The 20190-nt window shown below is 38.1% G+C and overlaps 1 protein-coding gene across 1 annotated transcript; it reads right to left on the reverse strand.

The window, feature by feature from the left end:
• Positions 1 to 788: 788 nt before the first annotated feature.
• Positions 789 to 19827, reverse strand: LOC127651522 (carboxypeptidase E-like). Its single transcript, XM_052137397.1, has 9 exons — positions 19325 to 19827; positions 9537 to 9733; positions 6119 to 6286; positions 5867 to 5984; positions 4862 to 5044; positions 4049 to 4188; positions 3794 to 3893; positions 3409 to 3527; positions 789 to 2283 (listed from the first exon to the last, which is right to left on the reverse strand). Exons 1-9 carry the CDS (start codon positions 19578 to 19580, stop codon positions 2185 to 2187), a joined length of 1380 nt encoding a protein of 459 aa, XP_051993357.1. The 5' UTR covers positions 19581 to 19827; the 3' UTR covers positions 789 to 2184.
• Between the last annotated feature and the right edge of the window lie 363 nt (positions 19828 to 20190).

The following is a 20190-nucleotide window of genomic DNA, read 5'->3' on the forward strand; positions in this document are numbered from 1 at the left end:
AAGTTCTGAACAAGTTCAGGCTGTAAAGAGGGGACTATTGCATTGTTTCATATTATTCCAGATTGTGCAGCACCAAGCAAAATTTCAGCGCATAAACGGTAAATCAATGCTTTTATGCCGTCCTGCTCTAGTGTACTGAGGGGCTGCCATCCCTTGATAAAACTGTACGTTTACTGTGTCCATACTGTTACAAATGATGCCTATATGCTTACATAAATTATATCCTACTGCAACAGTACTTGCTAGGAGAAGAAATTAGTGAGCAATTTCTGGTTGGGGCTTATAATCTGACGGTATCAGTCAGGCCAGGTAGCATCGGGCCACGTGTTCTCAGGTACGGGTCGGGTTTATTTTAAAGCCAACGCAGACCTCTAGTCTGAACACATAGATTTAACCACTTGAGTTGTATGGATTACTTTTATACTCCTTTTATGTGGACTTTGGCGTTTCAAATTTTTGGTGCCAATTCACTTGCATTGTAAGGACCTACAGAGCTGAAATATTCTTCTAAGAATCTTCATTTGTGGTCTGCTGAAGAAGTAAAGTCATGCATATCTGGAATGGCATACGGGTAAATCATGACAGAATTTTCATTTTTTGGGTAACTATCCCTTTAACTTCTACTGCAATAACCTTGCACTTCCATTCATTGTAATATTAATGACTAAAAACATTACAGTAATTTTTGTAGTGATTAAGATAACTTGCAAATAAGCATTATGGACAAAACTGAAAAAGAAAAATTGTCGCTTTGTATCATAGAAAAACATACAGAAAACTGATCGACAACAGAAAGGAAAGTTTATTACGTTTTTGAATTGCGTCATTCATTTAACCATCAACACATTCATAATACAAGACTTACTGTTGAAGTTTCAAAAGAGAAATATATTAGCTGGCTTGAAATGCCATTTTATGACATTAAGCTTTGGGTTTAATTTTGAATTGCCTGAAATATTCCACACATTTTAGGCTAACAGTTGGAGTGGGATTATAGACTTAATTATAGTGTTGAATGATTTAGCATTTGTGTTTAACAAGTGGAATTTCATACAGAAAAAAGACAAAAAGGACAACATATTACAGAATGTTAAATGAAGACTGCAATTTGTACAGTTGTGCATTTGGGAACAGATTTGGTACAAAACCTTCCGATTTCCATCTACATAAAAAAAACATATATTTGTGCCATTAAAATGTGTTATTTTAGCGTCTGAAATGTAACTCTCTGCTTTACAAACATAGATAACACAAGTTTATAGCCATTATATTTCCATAATTATTTAATTTCCAATAAGATAGGAGTTCAGTTGATAACCTCTTCCATTTTCTTTCTGAAAAATGATCTTGATATGAGATTCAAAGTTGTAATAATTCAAGCATTAATAAATGTAACAGGTTTATCAAAACACTCCCGTTCATAACATCAAACATGATATTAATTAAACCAACTGGACAGTGTTTGAACAGAAAGAGACTTGTGATTAGGCGTAAATGAGTGTTGTCTACGTTGGCTTCAGTCATTGTCAGTCACAATCAGAATAAATAGTATAATAATCATTGCTGACACGTACATTCATCACAACACAGTGCTCTCTGATTAGTACGTGTGATTGGTGACCATTGCTACAAAAGAATCTCACAATGTCAATGTACAAACACAACATTACAAAAGAGAAATAGATCAGTCAAACAGCTTCCACAATAAAACGGTCTGTGTTATGCACGTTTATTCCTTTTGTGCGTGTGTGTGTGTGTGTGTTTGTGTGCATGTTTTTGCCTTTGCATGCCTGTAGGAAAGCCAGGCAGATGATACACAATGCCTTAAAATAACAATAATCAGGTTGGTTGAAATTGCAAAACATCCTGCAGAAGGATCAACGTTATAGATGCATTTTTTCCAAGACTACAAAGCATTTTATTAAGTGATATTACATGTATTCATCCATATTTACAAGGGCAACCATTGTTCAGTATATGTAGATACTTTAACAAACAATATCCTTTGGAACACAATATAACCCAGCTCTACCAATGGTTGTGTTTGTCAACATGTGCGAATTGCTTAATGTGCATTATGGCTGTTCTATAAACATGTTATAGAGTCCAGATGCAGTGCCTCTAATGTAAAACCAGAAATATTTTACACCCAGATTTCTTGTGATGTCCACTGCCTCTGCTCAGTTAGAAGTTCAGGGTCTCTGACATCATCTTCCACCAGTCCATGAGCTCCTCTTTCTCTTCCTCCTTCCTTTCTTCCAGCGACTCCAGCTCAAAGTCCAGCTGAGAGAGGGAAGGCATGAGAGAAGGACATGAGATGTTACACACAAAACATTATTTTAGGATTTACACATTTAAATTTTATAACACAATTACATCAAATTGAACTGAGTAATGTTTAACTAAATAACTAAATGAATAAAAAGTTTTATTCATTTAATTTAGTTAAATGTAACAATAATTTCATTAAAATGTATTATCCATCCATCCATCCATCCATCATCAACCGCTTATCCTGTGTACAGGGTCGCGGGGGGCTGGAGCCTATCCCAGCTAACATTGGGCGAAAGGCAGGGGACACCCTGGACAGGTCGCCAGTCCATCGCAGGGCTAAAATGTATTAATTTAGTAAAATATATTATAATAAAATATAATTTAAAAAAATATATATATATTTTTTTATTATTATATTTTATTATAATATATTTTTATATTATATATATATATATATATATATATATATATATATATATATATATATATATTTTTTATTATTATATTTTATTATAATATATTTTGTATATTTTATATATATATATATAATTTTTTAATTATTATTATATTTTATTATAATATATTTTGTATATTTTATATATATATATATATTTTGTATATTTTATATATATATATATATATATATATATATTTTTTTATTATTATTATTATTATATTTCATTATAATATATTTTGTATATATATAAAATCACTTACTAACCTTTTCTGTGTAAAGTTATAGCCAGTTTTACAACTTTGTTGCCATGATGATGTAATGTCAACAAACCCAGACAATTTAAACAACTATACAGCTCATATAATACACAAGTTTTAACAGAAGAATTAATATGAGTGCTTATATAAAACGATAAGCATCAAATTTCTGCCTTTAAACCCTCCAAAAATTGGCCCCATTCAATTCCATTGTAAGTCCCTCACTGTAACCTCGATGTTTGCTTTTTTAAAGAAAAGGAGGGGCGAGTTAATTTTTGTCATCATCAACATTATGCTACAAATGCTGTTGATTGAGCTTAACTTGTATTGAACCTGGAACGTTCTTTTAATACGCTGTATTTTCACAAGTGGTCTCAGACTTTTGGCCCCCATTGTACTCTATCCGGCAAATGTATTTACCCGTGTAGTAGGGCTGTGGGGAACAGCCACTTTCTTCACCACAGTGAGATATCCAGGAGCAGATGCTGATACTTTGTAGTTACCAGGAGCCAACAAGCGCCAATAATCGCCATCATTAGCTGAAGAAAAAGAGAAAGAGATTTACATATGAAATGTATGCTTTTTTTCCCACCACAAGATGCAATAAATGGCCACTAGAGGACAGTCCTACACACTAAGCGTTCACTAGAATGATGAGTTGAGTAGCTCAGTGGTTATTAACCTTTTTGACTCTATCACCATTGGCTCAAACAATGGCATGAACAAGGTCACAGAAATAACACACCTCACCTTTCAATTTATTTTGGCTACTAATCCAGATGTGCACATGTGCTTGTGTGTGTACCTGTTGTGATGTCGTGGTCAATTCCTTCAACAGAGATAGAGGCATTTGAGATGCCGTTGCCTTGGTGATCACGAACAAATCCTGCCACTCCTCTGTGAACCTGTGAAGGTCAGAAGGGATCAAAAGGGATGAATACACCCCCCCTTCTAATCCTCGCTTTGTGAGTTTGAGCTTCAGTGAGATCAAAACAACTGTGTCTCTATGAACATTTTGAAACAAAAACTAGTCATGTGAAAGCACTGGAATCGACTGTACCTGCTCTATGTAGTTGACAAGTGAGTTGCGGTTCTGGTCCCAGTATTGCTTGAGTGTGTCCTCGGAAGGAAACTTATCACAGCTTAGTTCCAGAGTGATCTCAAAACAATTGCTGCTCAAATAATTAAAGTCCTGCATACCTGAAAGCGGAATAGAGAGAGGGAGTGTATAGATTTAACACAGATTCTTATAATATTCTTATGTTGGCTGTCCTTCGTGTGGTAGGCTGAATACACAAAACATTCAGCATAAAAAGTGACTCGCCTCAATCCGGGTGGCGGAGGACGACTCTCTGTTGCCTACGCATCTGAGTCCGTCAATACGTGCATCTTATCACGTGGCTTGTTGAGCGCGTTACCACGGAGACGTAGTGCGTGTGCAGGCCCACGTAATTCTCCGTGGCATCCACGCACAACTCACCAAGTGTCCCATCAAGAGCGAGAACCACACATTATAGCAACCACAAGGAGGTTACCCCATGTGACTCTACCCTCTCTAGCAACCGGGCCAATTTGGTTGCTTAGGAGACCTGGCTGGAGTCACTCAGCACACCCTGGATTCAAACTCGCGACTCCAGGAGTGGTAGTCAGCGTTAATACTCGCTGAGCTATCCAGATCCCTCTATAGTGCATAATCTTAAATATTTCTTCTTAATTTGCATAACAACGTATCATTGTTTACAATTTTTCAAAGTCCTTAAACTAAATCCCAGATTTTGAATGTGGTCTCTAGACTTTTGGACTCCACTATACATGTTTATACCAAACTCATACAGGTACCAGATGATCAAGTTACTGAAGATGTGAACTGTACCTCCAGGTACACTGTACCAGGCTCCTCCATTAGTGATGCCCTCTTTGAAGCTGGAGTCGTCATCGTTCTTGCGGCAAGGTGGTCGGTTTGGGTTGGACATCACTGGGTTATAGCTGGAGTAGGCCTTAGCCAGACTCTTAAACACCAGATCATCTGGACTAGCACTGTATTCATGTGTAGAGCCTTGTAAACAGACAGAAAGAAGAAAGCTTTTAACTAGATGCTGGTTCTATCATTAACAACTCAGTCTTTAGTACTTTAGTACTCATGGAAAACAACACAACTGAATGATTGTGTGCCTTTTGCTGGTTTTAATTTTGTGATGATCACATGGAGCATGGGGTTTCACTATAGTTCTCCATCCATCCATCTTCAACTGCTTATCTGAAGTCGGGTTGTGGGGGCAGCAGCTCCAGCAAGGAGCTCCAAACTTCCCTATCCCAAGCCACATTAACCAGCTCTGACTGGGGGACCCCGAGGCGTTCCCAGGCCAGTGTGGAGATGTAATCTCTCCACCTAGACCTGGGTCTTCCCCGAGGCCTCCTCCCAGATGGATGTGCCTGAAAGACCTCCCTAGGGAGGTGCACAGGCACCACCTCAACTGGCTCCTTTCCATGCAAAGGAGCAGCGGCTCTACTCCGAGCTCCTCACCCTATCTCTAAGGGAGAAGCCCGCCACCCTTCTGAGGAAACCCATTTCGGCCACTTGTACTCGTGACCTAGTTCTTTCGGTCATGACCAAGCCTTCATGACCTTAGGTGAGGATAGGAATGAAAATTGACCGATCGATCGAGAGCTTTGCCTTCCGGCTCAGCTCTCTTTTCGTGACAACTGTGCGATAGAGCGAGTGCAATGCCGCCATTACCTAAACAAAGTATGTAGAATAACAGTATGTTAGCTTTATCAAGCCAGCATAATAAGCTTAATTTAAGAATCAATGATGTCAATGGGAGCTTCTTACAATATAGGATTCTGTGTGTTTATATTCATGCATGTAGTTTCTCACCACTGCGTGTCTCGTCATATGGGTAGTTGGCCACCACATCTCCTCCATGCAGATTGGCTGACAGGACAAATGGAATGTCCATAATCCAGTGAATGACAGCCTTAGTTTCTGGTGCGAGCTGTAACACACACAGGCCAAATTATACCTGCACAAATTCATTTTTACCAGCTCAAAGCAATTACACTGATGTGATGCCCCAAGATGTGTAACGCTGCTAATATGAAACTGCAATATTTGTAAACTCTCTCTCACCTTTGTGTTTTCATCTACTGCTTTCTTCATGTTTTTCAGGAGGTGGTTGTTGGCTCCTCCCTCTCTTTCATTCATATAGACGATGCGATCAAGGTCTGGAAAATTCCGGTTCAGATCAATGCCTTGAGCATTACTGCGGCCCACAAACCAGTCCTTCATCTCACCAGGCTGCGCACACACATTATAAAAATCAACCCATTTGCTGAATTATTATAATCTTTACAAAAAGCATTGAAAATTAAGCTACATTTTTCAAGGAGAAATTCACCCAAAAATGAAAATTCTGTTATTATTTACTGACCCAGTTGTTTCAAACCTGCATGCTGTTGTTTGCTGGGTTGTTTTTTATTCTCATGGACTATTTTAGAATTTTTGAAGAATCTTAAAATAAATAGTTCACCCTAGGGGCCTGGGTAGCTCAGTGGTAAAGACGCTGACTACCACCCCTGGAGTCGCTTGTTCGAATTCAGTGCATGCTGAGTGACTCCAGCCAGGTCTCCTAAGCAACCAAATTGGCCCGGTTGCTAGGGAGGGTAGAGTCACATGGGGTAACCTCCTCGTGGTCGCTATAATGTGTGGTTTTCGCTCTCGGTGGGGCACGTGCTGAGTTGTGCATGGATGAATAGCGTGAAACCTCCACACAGGCTACGTCTCCACGGTAATGCGCTCAACAAGCCCATGATAAGATGCACAGATTGACGGTCTCAGACACGGAGGCGGAGTCACTATGCCACCATGAGGACTTAGAGCGCATTGGGAATTGGGCATTCCAAATTGGGGAGAAAAGGGGAAAAAAAAAAAGAAGAAGAAGAAATAGTTCACCCAAAAATGAAAATGCACTTGTCATTTACTTAGATTTTAAAAGACTCTCAGCTCTGTAGGTCCATACAATGCAATTGAGTGGTGATCAAAACTTTGAAGCTTAAAAAAGCACATAAAGGCAGCATAAAAGTAATCCATAACACTTTCGAATTTTGAGTGAGAAATTGAGATCTGACCAAAATATAACTCCTTTTTCACTGCACATCTTGCCATCGCAGTCTCTAGGCATGATCATGATTTCAAACTTGATAACACTTCCTAGTGCTTGACCAATGTGCAGAGCACTGGGAAGTGTAATAGAGCTTGAAATCATGGTTGCCAAGGAGACTGCTGATATCAATATTTATAGTGAAAAAGTGTTACATTTTGGACTGTTCTTTCCCAAAACCAATTTGATAGCTTCAGAAGATATGGATTTATCCACTGGAGTCACATGGATTACTTTTACGCTGACTTTATGTGCTTTTTGTAGCTTCAAAGTTTTAGTCACCATTCACTTGCATTGTGTGGACCTACAGAGCTAAGATAGTCTTCTAAAAATTATATTTTTTATTTAAATAATCAAGGCAATCCACTTATCCACAGTATTTAGATTAACAGATTGAAATGCTGCATATTGTGAATTGATAATATTGTAGTTGTTACATTCTATTACTGAATATATACATAACACCATTAAAATGCAGCCGTGTAAGTTATGTTTCTGACATTGTCATTGTTGAGTTTGGCACTAGGAAGGAGTAGTTCAGTTGTTTTTACGTCTTCGTAGATCAGACGGTTTCTGTGTTATGATACAACTCTATGCTTTATAAGTCTGAACATCAAAGTCAGGACTAAATGCCTGTCCATGAATCTCTCACTGACATAAAAATCTCTGAAACAGAGAAAATAAAACTGAAATTCCTCACTATTTAAGACAAACACACAGAACAAAATGTTAACCTAAAAACATGCTTCATGTGGAAAAATACAAATAAACTGAAAAAAAAATATATATAATTTAACATTACTGAATCAACCTGACGTTAAACCAACAAAAAAAATAATAATTAAGGGTTAGATTGGGAAGAAACAGCTCCTTAAGGGTGCTGGTGAAAGATAAACAGACTGAGAAGTAAAGGCAAAATTTAAGACAGAGACAGAAATGTAGGTTACTTGTCATTTTGCAGAAGCTTCATGATGCTGCAGGAAATATCAGAGGCCTGTACAAAAAGTTTGTCTAAAGAAGGAAACCTGAAAATCACCGTTACCTTCACCACAGCTGTGACCTCTATCCTTACTGTGATTTCAAAATACTGTACCCACAAAAGATGTAACCTCTGTGCTCAAAGCTCACAAACTTGCGTGGGTACAGACAGCATAAGGATGTGGTGAACCACAGTAAAGTATTACAACATCAGCACATCTGCATTCAGATAAACAAGTGTTATGTTCTCATGTTATCTTGAGAGGATATTAACAATTCAAACATTCATCTATCCTCCACACCAAGAAGATGCATTCAGACACAGTCCAAGATGTCTCTAAAACTTTTAGCTTCTCTTTTGTTGATCCTGATTTAAAGGGGTCATGACATGAGAAACCAAATTTGCCTTGATCTTTTGGTATATAAGAGGTCTTTGTATCATTAAAACGTCCTGCAAGTTTAATATTTTAAGACGTCCTCCCCATTCTAAACGAATCATTTATTTAATCAAGCTCAAAATACAGCTCGTTCTGGATTCATGGTTAGAAGTGACGTGACGGTTAGAAGTGACGTAACAGCGTTTGCATATGACCGCCTCCAGCACAAGATAACTACGCTTTAAGCGCAAGACAACTACGCTCATTTCGTATCGCCGTGCGCCTCACAAGTGTTCAGTCGATGGACAGCGAGCTCTGACAGAGACTACTTGTGCACAGGAAAATTACGATGCCACACAGATGTGCTGTTCCTGGCTGTGGTCAAACAAAACCTCTGAATAAGCTGCCGAAAGATCCAGACGTCAGTGAAAAATGGATGCAGTTTATTTTTTGCGGACGTCCCAGTCACGGCAGTGTTAACTTAAGCGTTTGTTCTGTACATTTTAAGGATGACTGTTTTGAGAACAAATCTCAATATGATGCTGGCTTTGCCAGAAAACTGTTGCTCAAAGATAAGTCCGTGCCGACTATTCTGGGAACAACGACGACGCAAACTGTAAGTAATCTATTTTAAACTTTAAACTACTTTTTAAAGCGCAATTTCATTCATTATGAATAATCACAGTGTTTTAAATTAGTTTACTTGCATATTGTTCTGGCTGGGGCGTCAATAATTGATACATAGGCACTGACGTTAGCCAATCATAACAGTGGGCGTTAACACTGAAGTCTTAAATGGAAAACGCCCCCAAAACAGACTGTTTGAATCAGAGGATGAGAAACAGGGTGGGAAAAGGTCATAAATCACTAGATTTTAAAAGTTTTTCTTAAAAAAAAAATATATTAATACTATAATTGCACCTAAGGGAACATAATAATACAATAAAAAAAAACATGTCATGACCCCTTTAAGGGATCTCTCTCTCCAGCTCTGGGATTCTCATAAAGGACAGCGTGAATACAAATGTGTTACCTGTGAAGCTGCTTTCTCGAAGCCATCAGGATTCATGGAGGGCATGATGTGAATGCGTGTGGAGTGGATCAGGTTGATGATGGTGTCGTTGCCCTCCTGGTACTCGTTACACAGATACTCAGCCAGATAGATGAGCAGCTCTCTGCCCACGGCCTCATTGCCATGCATGTTCCCAATGTACTTAAACTCTGGCTCACCTGTCACACACACACACAAAACAGTCAACAGGGTGGTTCTCCAAATCTGAGGTGGACAATTATAATAGGATTATAATAGCAATATAATATGTGTGGGTGAAAGAAAGTCCTTTTTTTATTTTAAATCTCCACTTTCACTTTTACATCTAAAAGTGACAGTTAAAGTGGAGATTTAGAGTAAAAAGGACATCAATATTGCTCTTTTTCTCACCCACACCTATTATATCGCTTCTGAAGATATGGATTTAAACACTGGCGTCATATGGATTACTTTTATGTTTCCTTTAAGTGATTTTTGGAGCTACAAAAGGTCTGATCACCATTCACTTGCATTGTATGAACCTACAGTGCTGAGATTTCAAAATATCTTCATTTGTGCTCTGCTGAAGATAGAAAGTCATACACATCTGGGATGGCATGCGGAGGGTGAGTAAATGATGAGAGAATTTTAATTTTTAGGTGAACCATCCCTTTATATAAAACAAAATTACAAAAACACCATGAAACCACAGTAAAAGTAATCAATATGACTCACTGAAACTCATGGGTCCTCATTGTGTCCAAATTTCTTGACGTCAAATGGCACGTTTTGTCACGAGATGCCATGAGAACCAATGACATTTGATGTTATCGACATAGCTGCCATATTTGATCGAAGCACTATATTAAGGATTTGATAGTGAACAAATGTAATGTATCATTCAATGCAAGTGATCATATACCTGAAGACTTGGAGTATAGTGCGTGATTCGTAACGATTCATTTTACTGTGTTTTATGGTGTTTTCTGTTCTTTTTCAATCTTGATAGACCAGAGTCACAGTTTGCTTGCATTAAAGCAAATAAACCCTGTGAAGCCTTTTTAAAAATTAACATTTTGTGTTCCACGGAAGAAAGTACGTCAGTTTGGAGCAACATTAGGGTGAGAAAATAATGACTGAATAATTTCCATTTTTGGATGAACTATTCCTTTCACTACATTTCCTAAGTACCATGTCCATGCTGTTGATTTTAATTGAAAGCACAGTGCTGGAATTGTTAGTTTTATTTGGTTACTTTAATAGCCTAGGTCTCCCCTTGTTAATGGAGTGTCCTGGTTGAATCTGGTCAATAGGTTGTGGATTTATTAAGAATTACTCCTCTGAGAACACCTTGCCAGATGTCAAGTTCAACACACAGAGAAAGACAGAGTGATGGGGGCTTTAATCTACATAACATCCATAAAAACTGGCTTGACTGGACAGATGGAGTAGTAATCAGAATAGGTATACAGTACATGACTTTTCAAATGTTTTCAGATAAGCATGTCCGTAAATGTTTGCAATGATAAAAGTAGCCAGTCCGCATTCACACCATTCCCTGACCCACTTTCGCCCTCCCTAACAATTTCATGCTCAAAATACAGGCATTAGGCAAACATAAGCACACACAAACACACTTCATTCTTTATGTAACAAAAGCACAAATCATCAGAGGTCAGGAAAGGACATTTGCCGTTTTCTTTGTGAGCTTCTAAGAATAAGTTTGATAGTTAAAATACACAATACAGACTGTTTGCTCAGAGCTTACTAATACACAATGTGTTAACAAATATTGCCTGTCACTTTGCTCTAAGGAGAGTTTAAGCACTGTATGTGAGAAATGGGAATTTTAATAGATGAGTGAATCTGAAAAGCATGTTTACATTGGGGAGAGCTGTTTATAAAGCCAGTAAATAAACCAGCTTAGCAGGAAAACAAAGGCATACAGAATTGCTTGCATGCACCCATGGACATTTATTTGCAATGAACATCGCACACACACACACACACACACACACACACACACACACACACACACACAGATTGGAAGCAGATGGAAGCACTGTTTTATTCAGCATGGGTCCTCACAGGCTCTGGCCTTTTCATAGCTTTTTAATTGCCTCCCCTGAACATCTGAATATTCTACATCTCGCAATTAAAGAGCAGCATGCTCTTAAATAAGAATGTATGCCTCTGTCACATTTACAACCAGCCTTTGAAGCTCCAATTACTTCAAAATGCAATTATAGACAAACTCTTTTGCAGATGTTAAAGTCAAAGCAAAGTATTCCCAAGCTGGTCTGCAGGAAATGTGCGTCTGAATGAATGTGTGTATGTGTGTGTGTGTGTGGATATAAAGGTGAGAAAGAGAGAAAGTAAAAGTAAAGGTGTTTCCTATTTTTATTAGTTTTTAACACATTTACCAAAGTTAAGTCATGATATTTTGCTTAACATTAATTCAATGCCACAAACTTGCAATCAAGACAAGTTACAGCTTTCTAAACAACTTCTTAAATGCAGTAAATGTCTCATAATAATGTCTAATGCAAGTCACCGAAAGGGACAAAAATGCCCCAGACATCAAAAGTGTGAAACAGTGAATTCCTCCATTTTTAGAAGTTATCCAACCTTTAAGAAACGTAATAATAGTCTATCTACAGTTGATATGAGTGTCTCTACTGACACCCAAGTGACCTGTAGTTGTCAGATATCTGAAAAGCATTTTCAGAGGCAAATATTCCCCCTTAAAGCAAAGCATTTTTAAACTCCTAGTCACATACCTAAAGATTAAAATGTTCAGTAGGTAACACTTTACAACAAGGAACCTAATAAGGTATTATGGGGCTTTTCCACTGCACTGTTCAACTCGACTCTGCTCGTTTTTTGGGGGTTTCCACTGTGGATAGTACCTGGTACCTGATACTTTTTTTAGTACCACCTCAGTCGAGGTTCCAAGCGAGCCGAGCCAATACTAAATGTGACGTCAAAATCCTGCAGATCACTGATTGGTCAGGGAGAATCGATTGGTGCATCAGGTGTGCGAGCGGTTTTTAAAAGATGTACAACAAGCGTGAAATCCCACACATATTTTGAAGAAAAACTCCCCGATTAACATATAAAAAGCCTGATCTCATGAACGTTATGTGGCCGTGGAAACATTTTTTCAAAGTTATGTGCTTCTTGACAACTTTGGCTACAGTTTCCCAATGACATGTCCACAGGGGGGCGCCAAAAGCGAGTGAAATTGTGAAATTTTGAGATGAATATTAAATGGAGGTTTTAATGAGTAAAACACGCCTCCCTTACCTAAAACTTTAACCTGAACCTAACCAATAATGATCTAAAATCAAATGAGAGGTGAACAAATCAAACATCCTTACCCTAAACCAACAACTAAACCTGACCGAAAGTGTGCTAAAACAAAATGTGAAATGAAAAGCACGTTTTATAGAGCAACCACTGCATTTCGTAACACTTCTAAGAAAGAATCATTTCATTAAATTACTTCAAATATAGTGCAAGAAATGGAAAAGGCAAGCATTAGAAAATAGCTGGGAAAGAACGCACTTATCTTAGTTTGTTAGTATTATGCAGATGACCTACAGGGCATTTCCTGTTACACTAGTTACAATGTAAACATGTCAACTTTTTTGTATTAAATGATTCCTTTACTGGAAAATGGTGTTCATATACAGTAATTGTGGTCAATGAAAGATACTAAAATGAAAATGTGTCAATGATGAAGTTAATACACTGAATATACCCTTACAGTTCGTGTCATTGGTGTAATCCAATTCAATGACGTTAAATTATATTTTGGGCTTGACCAGTTAATTTAGATGTTACCAAATGAAGCACATTTTTTTTAAGCTTAACATTTTTTCATTGTCAAGTGCATGCAGGTTATTCATGTTTATTATTTCCACATCTTCCCTAGGACATAACTGACCTTATGTAAGCAAACCTCTCTCACTGTGTGTGGGCTGTGGAGGAAATGGTCTCTTACAGTGAGCGAAAGTACATTAATAATACAACCTCTGTGTGTGTGTGTGTGTGTGATGCCACAAGCTCTGTGCTAATGAACACAAAAGCACTAAGCCAATCCGCCCCACTTAACAAACTGAGCCTGAGATAAATAAGATGCACTTTTTAATTGCATACTCATTAATAAGATATTTTGTGCATGAATTTAGTTAAATTGATTTGCTTATACAAAAAATATGCATATATACTGTACATGCTTATACATAAAATATAACAACTTTTCTCTGCAGCGCTAGTGAAATATGCTTTTGTTTCCACTGGGAAAGTGTCCTGAATCAATTACCTTGAATTAATGCTCTCATTTGGTCAACAAAGCTATGGACCCCTCTGCGTTTATGACATTACTGGGAGTGTTTCTGAATGTCTTTAATAGGTTAGAGCACATTTTCTGTGACTGATTTAATGGATTGATGGGTTTAGTAGTAAGGTGTAGAAAGAAGGATGTAAGAAAGAAGAGAACATTTCATGTATAAAAACCTGCTTCAGTGGCCTTATCATCCAGAAATGAAAATCAAATCAAAACTATGTCTATTCCTGATAATTAAACCATCATTTTTAGATTTGAGGTTGGAGTTTTGATGCTTGAGATTAGAGAGGGGAAGAGAGTTTTTCATGTTATGTAATATGACAATGTGAGTTTTTGATTAGAGATTATAATAAAATCTCTTTTCCATCATTTTTCTTCCACTCTATCTCTCTTGATAAGATGAGACAGCATTTGCCGCGCTCTGATCTCTCAGTGTGACAGAAAGAGAAAGAGAATGTGAAAGGGCAACTGTAAAAAATGCACTTTTATGTGGGAATGTGATCTGTTTTTCATCAGAAAGCCCTCGAGAGTAAAAGCTGCACAAACCAGGAGAACTCATTTGGTGAATTGTATTGAAAGAAAAAGAAAAATCATAAACCTCACTAAAATGAATGTTGTTAGCTCCTACTAAAGAGCCTGGCGGCTCATTTATAAAGAGGTTTGAATTGTCATATTGTGAACAAACAATCATTTACTAAATGTCACTACTAAAAATGTATAGAACTTTCACTTAAAAAATCAATAAATAAGATTTACGCATTTTAGTTTCATAACTAAATTCCATCCAATTTAATAATCTTTAATAAAATAAAATATAAAGCCTTTTATTTTTAACAATGTGATAAAAATGACACAATTCAATTTGTTAGAATGCTGTTATGAAATTGAAATGCGTAAAGCTTAAAAATAGGCAAAAATATTCTTTTTTTTTTAAGCGCACATGCATACAAAATAACTGAAGATCGTATCCTTTTATGATGACATATATTCAGATTTCTGCCACACTGGCATTGCTACCTCAAGAAGCAATTTTGCACGTAACTTTCGTGAGATCGGGCTGCAATTTCTACTTGATCTGACCCTTAAAATGAGTTTAGTTGAAATAAATTAATATAGTTAGGTTGATTTAGTAATATTAAATAATTATATGACTTGAATCAAACCAGTTATATATGACACATTACAATAAATATATTTATAAGTTAAAATTTTTTCAGTGTAATGTATACCTATTATTTAGAGGTAGACCGATAGTGGATTTTGCCGATATCAATAATTAAAATGGTGGGAGAGGATGATAACAATTAATCGGCTTAAGATTTGGTCCATAACACAGGACTTTTAAGTATAAACAAGCCTGAAATACACAGGGGACTTTTATTTTGAAATGAAGAAATTATGAAAAAACTATCGGCAACTACCAGCACAAATTTTTGCCGATAACAATAGTTCCAAACAGCTACTATCGGGACCGATTAATCGGTAAAACCGATATATCGGTCTACCTCTACTCCTATTATCCTGTTTTTATTGTATTATATGTTGAAATTTCTTTATACTGTACGGTGTTATTATCATTTTTCCAAAGAGGAACAATAAAGTCTACCTACCTACCTAACTTTAGCCAGAACTTATTTATCTTGTGTATTCAGCAAGCTAATGGGTAAATGTGTTGACTATCTGATATGGTTGCTCTCACATTCTCACTCAGTAGAGCAACAGATGGCCTGTTTCTGAGAATATCCCAGCCCCCGTGGCAGACGGCATGTCACGCTAATTCTTCCACTCATCCTCTTCCTCATCTGACTGAGCAAAGGGAAGTGCATGGCTTACGGTGCTAAGCTGATCTGTCTCCAGGGCAACATCTATTTCTGCCGTAACACTCGACATTAGCTGCACCCATTACAGAGCCGCCTGACGACGGGGCTCTCTCTCTCCCATTCTCTCTCTCTCCCTCGCATCTGTACGCTGCTGCTGAGGTGCCGCTGGTTGCCCGTAGCTACAGGGTGTGGGTGGTGCTGGAAACTCATCTGGTAGCAATAAAAGATTAAATGCAATGAGTCATATCTACGCAAACATGCACAAAGCCAACCGTACTATTTTAGGAACAGGGGCACTACCTTTAGGACGAAGTTTACTCCTTTCACACTACTCTCTCTAATACACACAAAAACACATAAGATCATGTGTACAGCATTTAAGTGTCAAATGGAGATACATCTGCGCTTAGTGGAGGGTGAAATACCAATTGCAATGTTGCCAGATCTCACAAGAGAAACAAGCAACCTGGTCTGCAAAAACAAGACCCCAAAAAAAGCCACCTGCCTAAAATAAAACCGAAAAAAGCTAATTATTTCCGGTGTGGTGGATTTATCAGCATATAATTCATAACAAGCAAACAGTTCATTAAAAGTTAAGTATAATTTTTATTACAGATCTGTATTATTTAATCATATCTGACAATAATTCAGTGAAGACTTGAGAAACAACTGAGAAATACAGTTTTATCTCTAATAATGTTTTCTTGTATCTGGATTAGCCATGTATGTAGATGTGGTATTTATACATAGTTGTTAAAAAGGTCTTTAGGGGCCTTTGTAGCTCAGTGAGTATTGACGCTAACTACCACCCCTGGAGTTGCGAGTTCGAATCCAGGGTGTGCTGAGTGACTCCAGCCAGGTCTCCTAGGCAACCAAATTTGCCCGGTTGCTAGGGAGGGTAGAGCCACATGGGGTAACCTCCTCGTGGTCATGATTAGTGGTTCTAGCTCTCAATGCGGCACTTGGTAAGTTGTGTATGGATCGTGGAGAATAGCATGAGTCTCCACATGCTGTGAGTCTATAAAATGAGCCACGCGATAAGATGCGCGGATTGACGGTCTCAGAAGCGGAGGCAACTTAGACTTGTCCTCCCCAGAGTGAGGTGAGTAACCACAAGGACCTAGTAAGTAGTGGGAATTGGGCATGCCAAATTGGGGAGAAAAGGGGAGAAATAATTCACAGAATGCAACATCCACAATGGGCAATTATGCAAAGAAATAAGTGATGTAGCAGTTTCCTTCAGGATCAAAGCACATGTATATTTTTTTTCAGGCAACATGAAGTAGCATTTATAACCTGTTATAACCTGTTACCAGCATTTAAAAATAATGATTTCACTCTGGAAATCTGGTTTTCATTTTAGTTCTGCTACAAATTTCATTCTCGTTTTCAGTTTTCGTTTTTGTTCCTTTAACTGTTTTTAGTCCCTACGAGACACAATGTAAAAGCTACTGAAACGAAGGATTCAGACGGAGATCTAACCATTTAAGTGTTATTTGGAGTACAAATGAATTTCAGGGTCAACTTCTGCAGTTGTTGGCTGTCATAACAGCATAACAAGTAGTTATAACTACTTACATAAACATCTGGACTTGTGTATACGAAACATCTCCTTATGGTTCAACACCTGTTAAGGGGAATCAGGCTTTTTGGAACTCAGAATTAAGTGACCCAATAGATCCAGAAAATAAGTCATTGGCTGTGTCTCATTTCAAAGGATGCATCCACCGGAGCTCTGATCATTATACTCTATCAAGAAAAGCAATGACTCAAAAAGGCTAGTAGTCACTTCTATTCAGTCAATTCCCATGCCATTTAATGCGTGTGTCAGAAGTGCGCGGTTTTTTCATAAGTTCGGTTGATGTGTAGGGAAGAGCGGGGCACAAACTAACACTTTTTGGTTTTCTTAAGTTTGTGTAAATGTACTTAGGGTTCAATATATTTAAATTTTTTCCCATTCATTTCACACGTGTCTATTACACTTATTACACTTATTATACATAGTCTTGTTTCATGAATACAGCCTATACTTTTTTCGCAATCTACTTCGACCTCGACGGGGCACGTTGTAACAGGTGAGGGGCACATTGTAACAAAACCATATAACAACTTCAAATTCCCTTCTAACAACTGTATATGATCTAATTAAAAAGCCTAGAATATAAACGGCATTTTAATGACAATAAAAGCCATTTATTAACTTTGTCATATAATACAGCAATAATAGTGACACTTGATAATAAATACACAACAAAGCCACAGCATTGACCAAAATAATGCATGGATTGATGACAAAACACACACACACTCCCACACACACACGCACACACGCACACACACACACACACATTAAGGGGAATTATGTAAATTGCATATATTTTTTGTAATTGGGGCACATTGTAATGCGGCGCAACTGGGATTTAAACCTGGCTGGTCACTTCTGCTGGCTATCTGAGAATTCAAAGGCTATGTAAGATGCTAGCTAAAAGCTTGGAGATTAAAATGATACCAAGTTTGCCTCATTTTAAATAAACAGTAAAAACAGAGATGAAAATTTACTTTCATGAGATTTTTGACTTTTGCTACTTTAAAATGAACTTTTGCCGACATCCAAAGTTTTTTTTTATTTTCTGCTATTTTTATGTCTACACAGTGTTGATATGGCAACAAGTAAACAAATTAAATTTCGTCTTACCAGCATGTGTGGAAACGTTTAAACCACTTGTGTTGAAACTAGCCCCAGGTTAGTTTGTGCCCCCCTCTCCCCTCGAGGCCCTCCGGTTCCAGCGCCCCTGTCCTCTTTGAATAATTGCATTATCCTTTACATTAACAATGTCTAGCTATTACTCTGTAAAACTTGTGTACAGTAATAACATTATAAAGTTAATACCGTAACGTAAAGTTTTCTTTTAACTGAGCAGGCCTAGTATCAGGCGTGATGCGCAATTACAGATACTGCAACGCTCGCGAAATGGCGTCCACGCGCACAGTGTGAGCTGTGATCACATCTCGAGACACATTGAAACGCACCTGCGCGTCACAGTGACCCGGGAGAAGCATCCATGCAATGATTAATGATACAAATCCAAAATTAATGAATTAATTAAAACGCAATGTGGAAATTCCAAAGCGTGTCTAAAGCAATCACCGAACATTTTAATAGTAGTTTAGAGGCGATTTTACATGGTCACAGTTTTGACATTTGTGAAATGTACATTTTACATTTAAAAAAACGGAATGTCTCAAAATAATCATTTAGTGGATGCATCCCTTCACCGTGAAATCAGATGTTATGAGATGTGCTCATTTTAAGACCCAATTGCATCGACTGGAGGAGAACAGAAGATGAAAGTCTAAAAGTGATATACCTACCTAAATCCAATATAAAACACACAATTGTGACAGATTATTTCAGTGGAAGGGTCGCTGTCATATGAAAGCACTCTTTAGCCTATTGATCATTGCCTTTAATTTATGGCCTTATCAAATTCCATTCTGGTAAACTTGACACTTAATTGAAAATGCGTGACGCGTTTATTATATGGCTTTATAGAGCTTAATTGGTTTTTGATGATATTGTCTTCCTTTATAATAATATGTCATGGTTGATCTTCTCTTACCAGGCTCATGGACCCCGGGGTTGTCGCTCATCTCCAGCACCAGCAGCTCTCGGCCCTCAGAACTCTTTCCAACCGTGTAGATGCGGGTGATGGAGGGGCACTGCAGCCACACGGACACCAGCGCTTTCCGCATCTCCTCATGTCGGTGGTACTCAAACGAGAGGCCTCCTTCCCCCGCAGCATCCCCGCCCGAGGCCAGGACCAGCATCACCAAAGCCCCGCAAAACACCGTCACCGCCGCCGCACGCAGCTTCATCGCTTTGGTCTCGCTAAACACTTAACACTGCTCTCTCTCTCTTCGTGTATCCGTCCCCTTTGGCACTGCTGTATTTCCTTTCAGTCTTCTCCCCTCTCGTTTTCTGCGTCGTGCCTCGTATGCAACCGCAGAACTAATTCGTGAGCGCAAGTCCCGACTACCTGTTTAAACACGGGAGCGCGCGTGTGATAGGGGACGTGGAGCGTGAAGCTGCTGAGCGCAATATTACACACACACACACACACACTCAAAAGGTGAACGCGCACGGTGCTGCCCCTGCAGTGGCGTGGCTTACAATATGACGCAAGAAAAAGACAAATAATATTTTAATCGAGAAATACGAGAAGGCTGTGAACCCACCCATTAGGCAAATGCATTGGGTAACAGTAAAAAACAAAAAAGACTTTATTTCTATCTCAGCTCTGTTGGTCCATACAATGCAAGTGAAAGGTGACCAGAATTTTGAAACTTCGAAAAGCACAGAGGCTGCATAAAAGTAATCCATAAGACTCCAGTGGTTAAATCCATGTCTTCAGAAGCGATATGATAGGTGTGGGTGAGAAACATATAAATATTTACATCCTTTTTTACTATAAATCTCCATCTTTGA

This window comes from Xyrauchen texanus, chromosome 11, assembly GCF_025860055.1.
Source record: "Xyrauchen texanus isolate HMW12.3.18 chromosome 11, RBS_HiC_50CHRs, whole genome shotgun sequence".
NCBI classification, from domain to species: Eukaryota; Metazoa; Chordata; class Actinopteri; order Cypriniformes; family Catostomidae; genus Xyrauchen; species Xyrauchen texanus.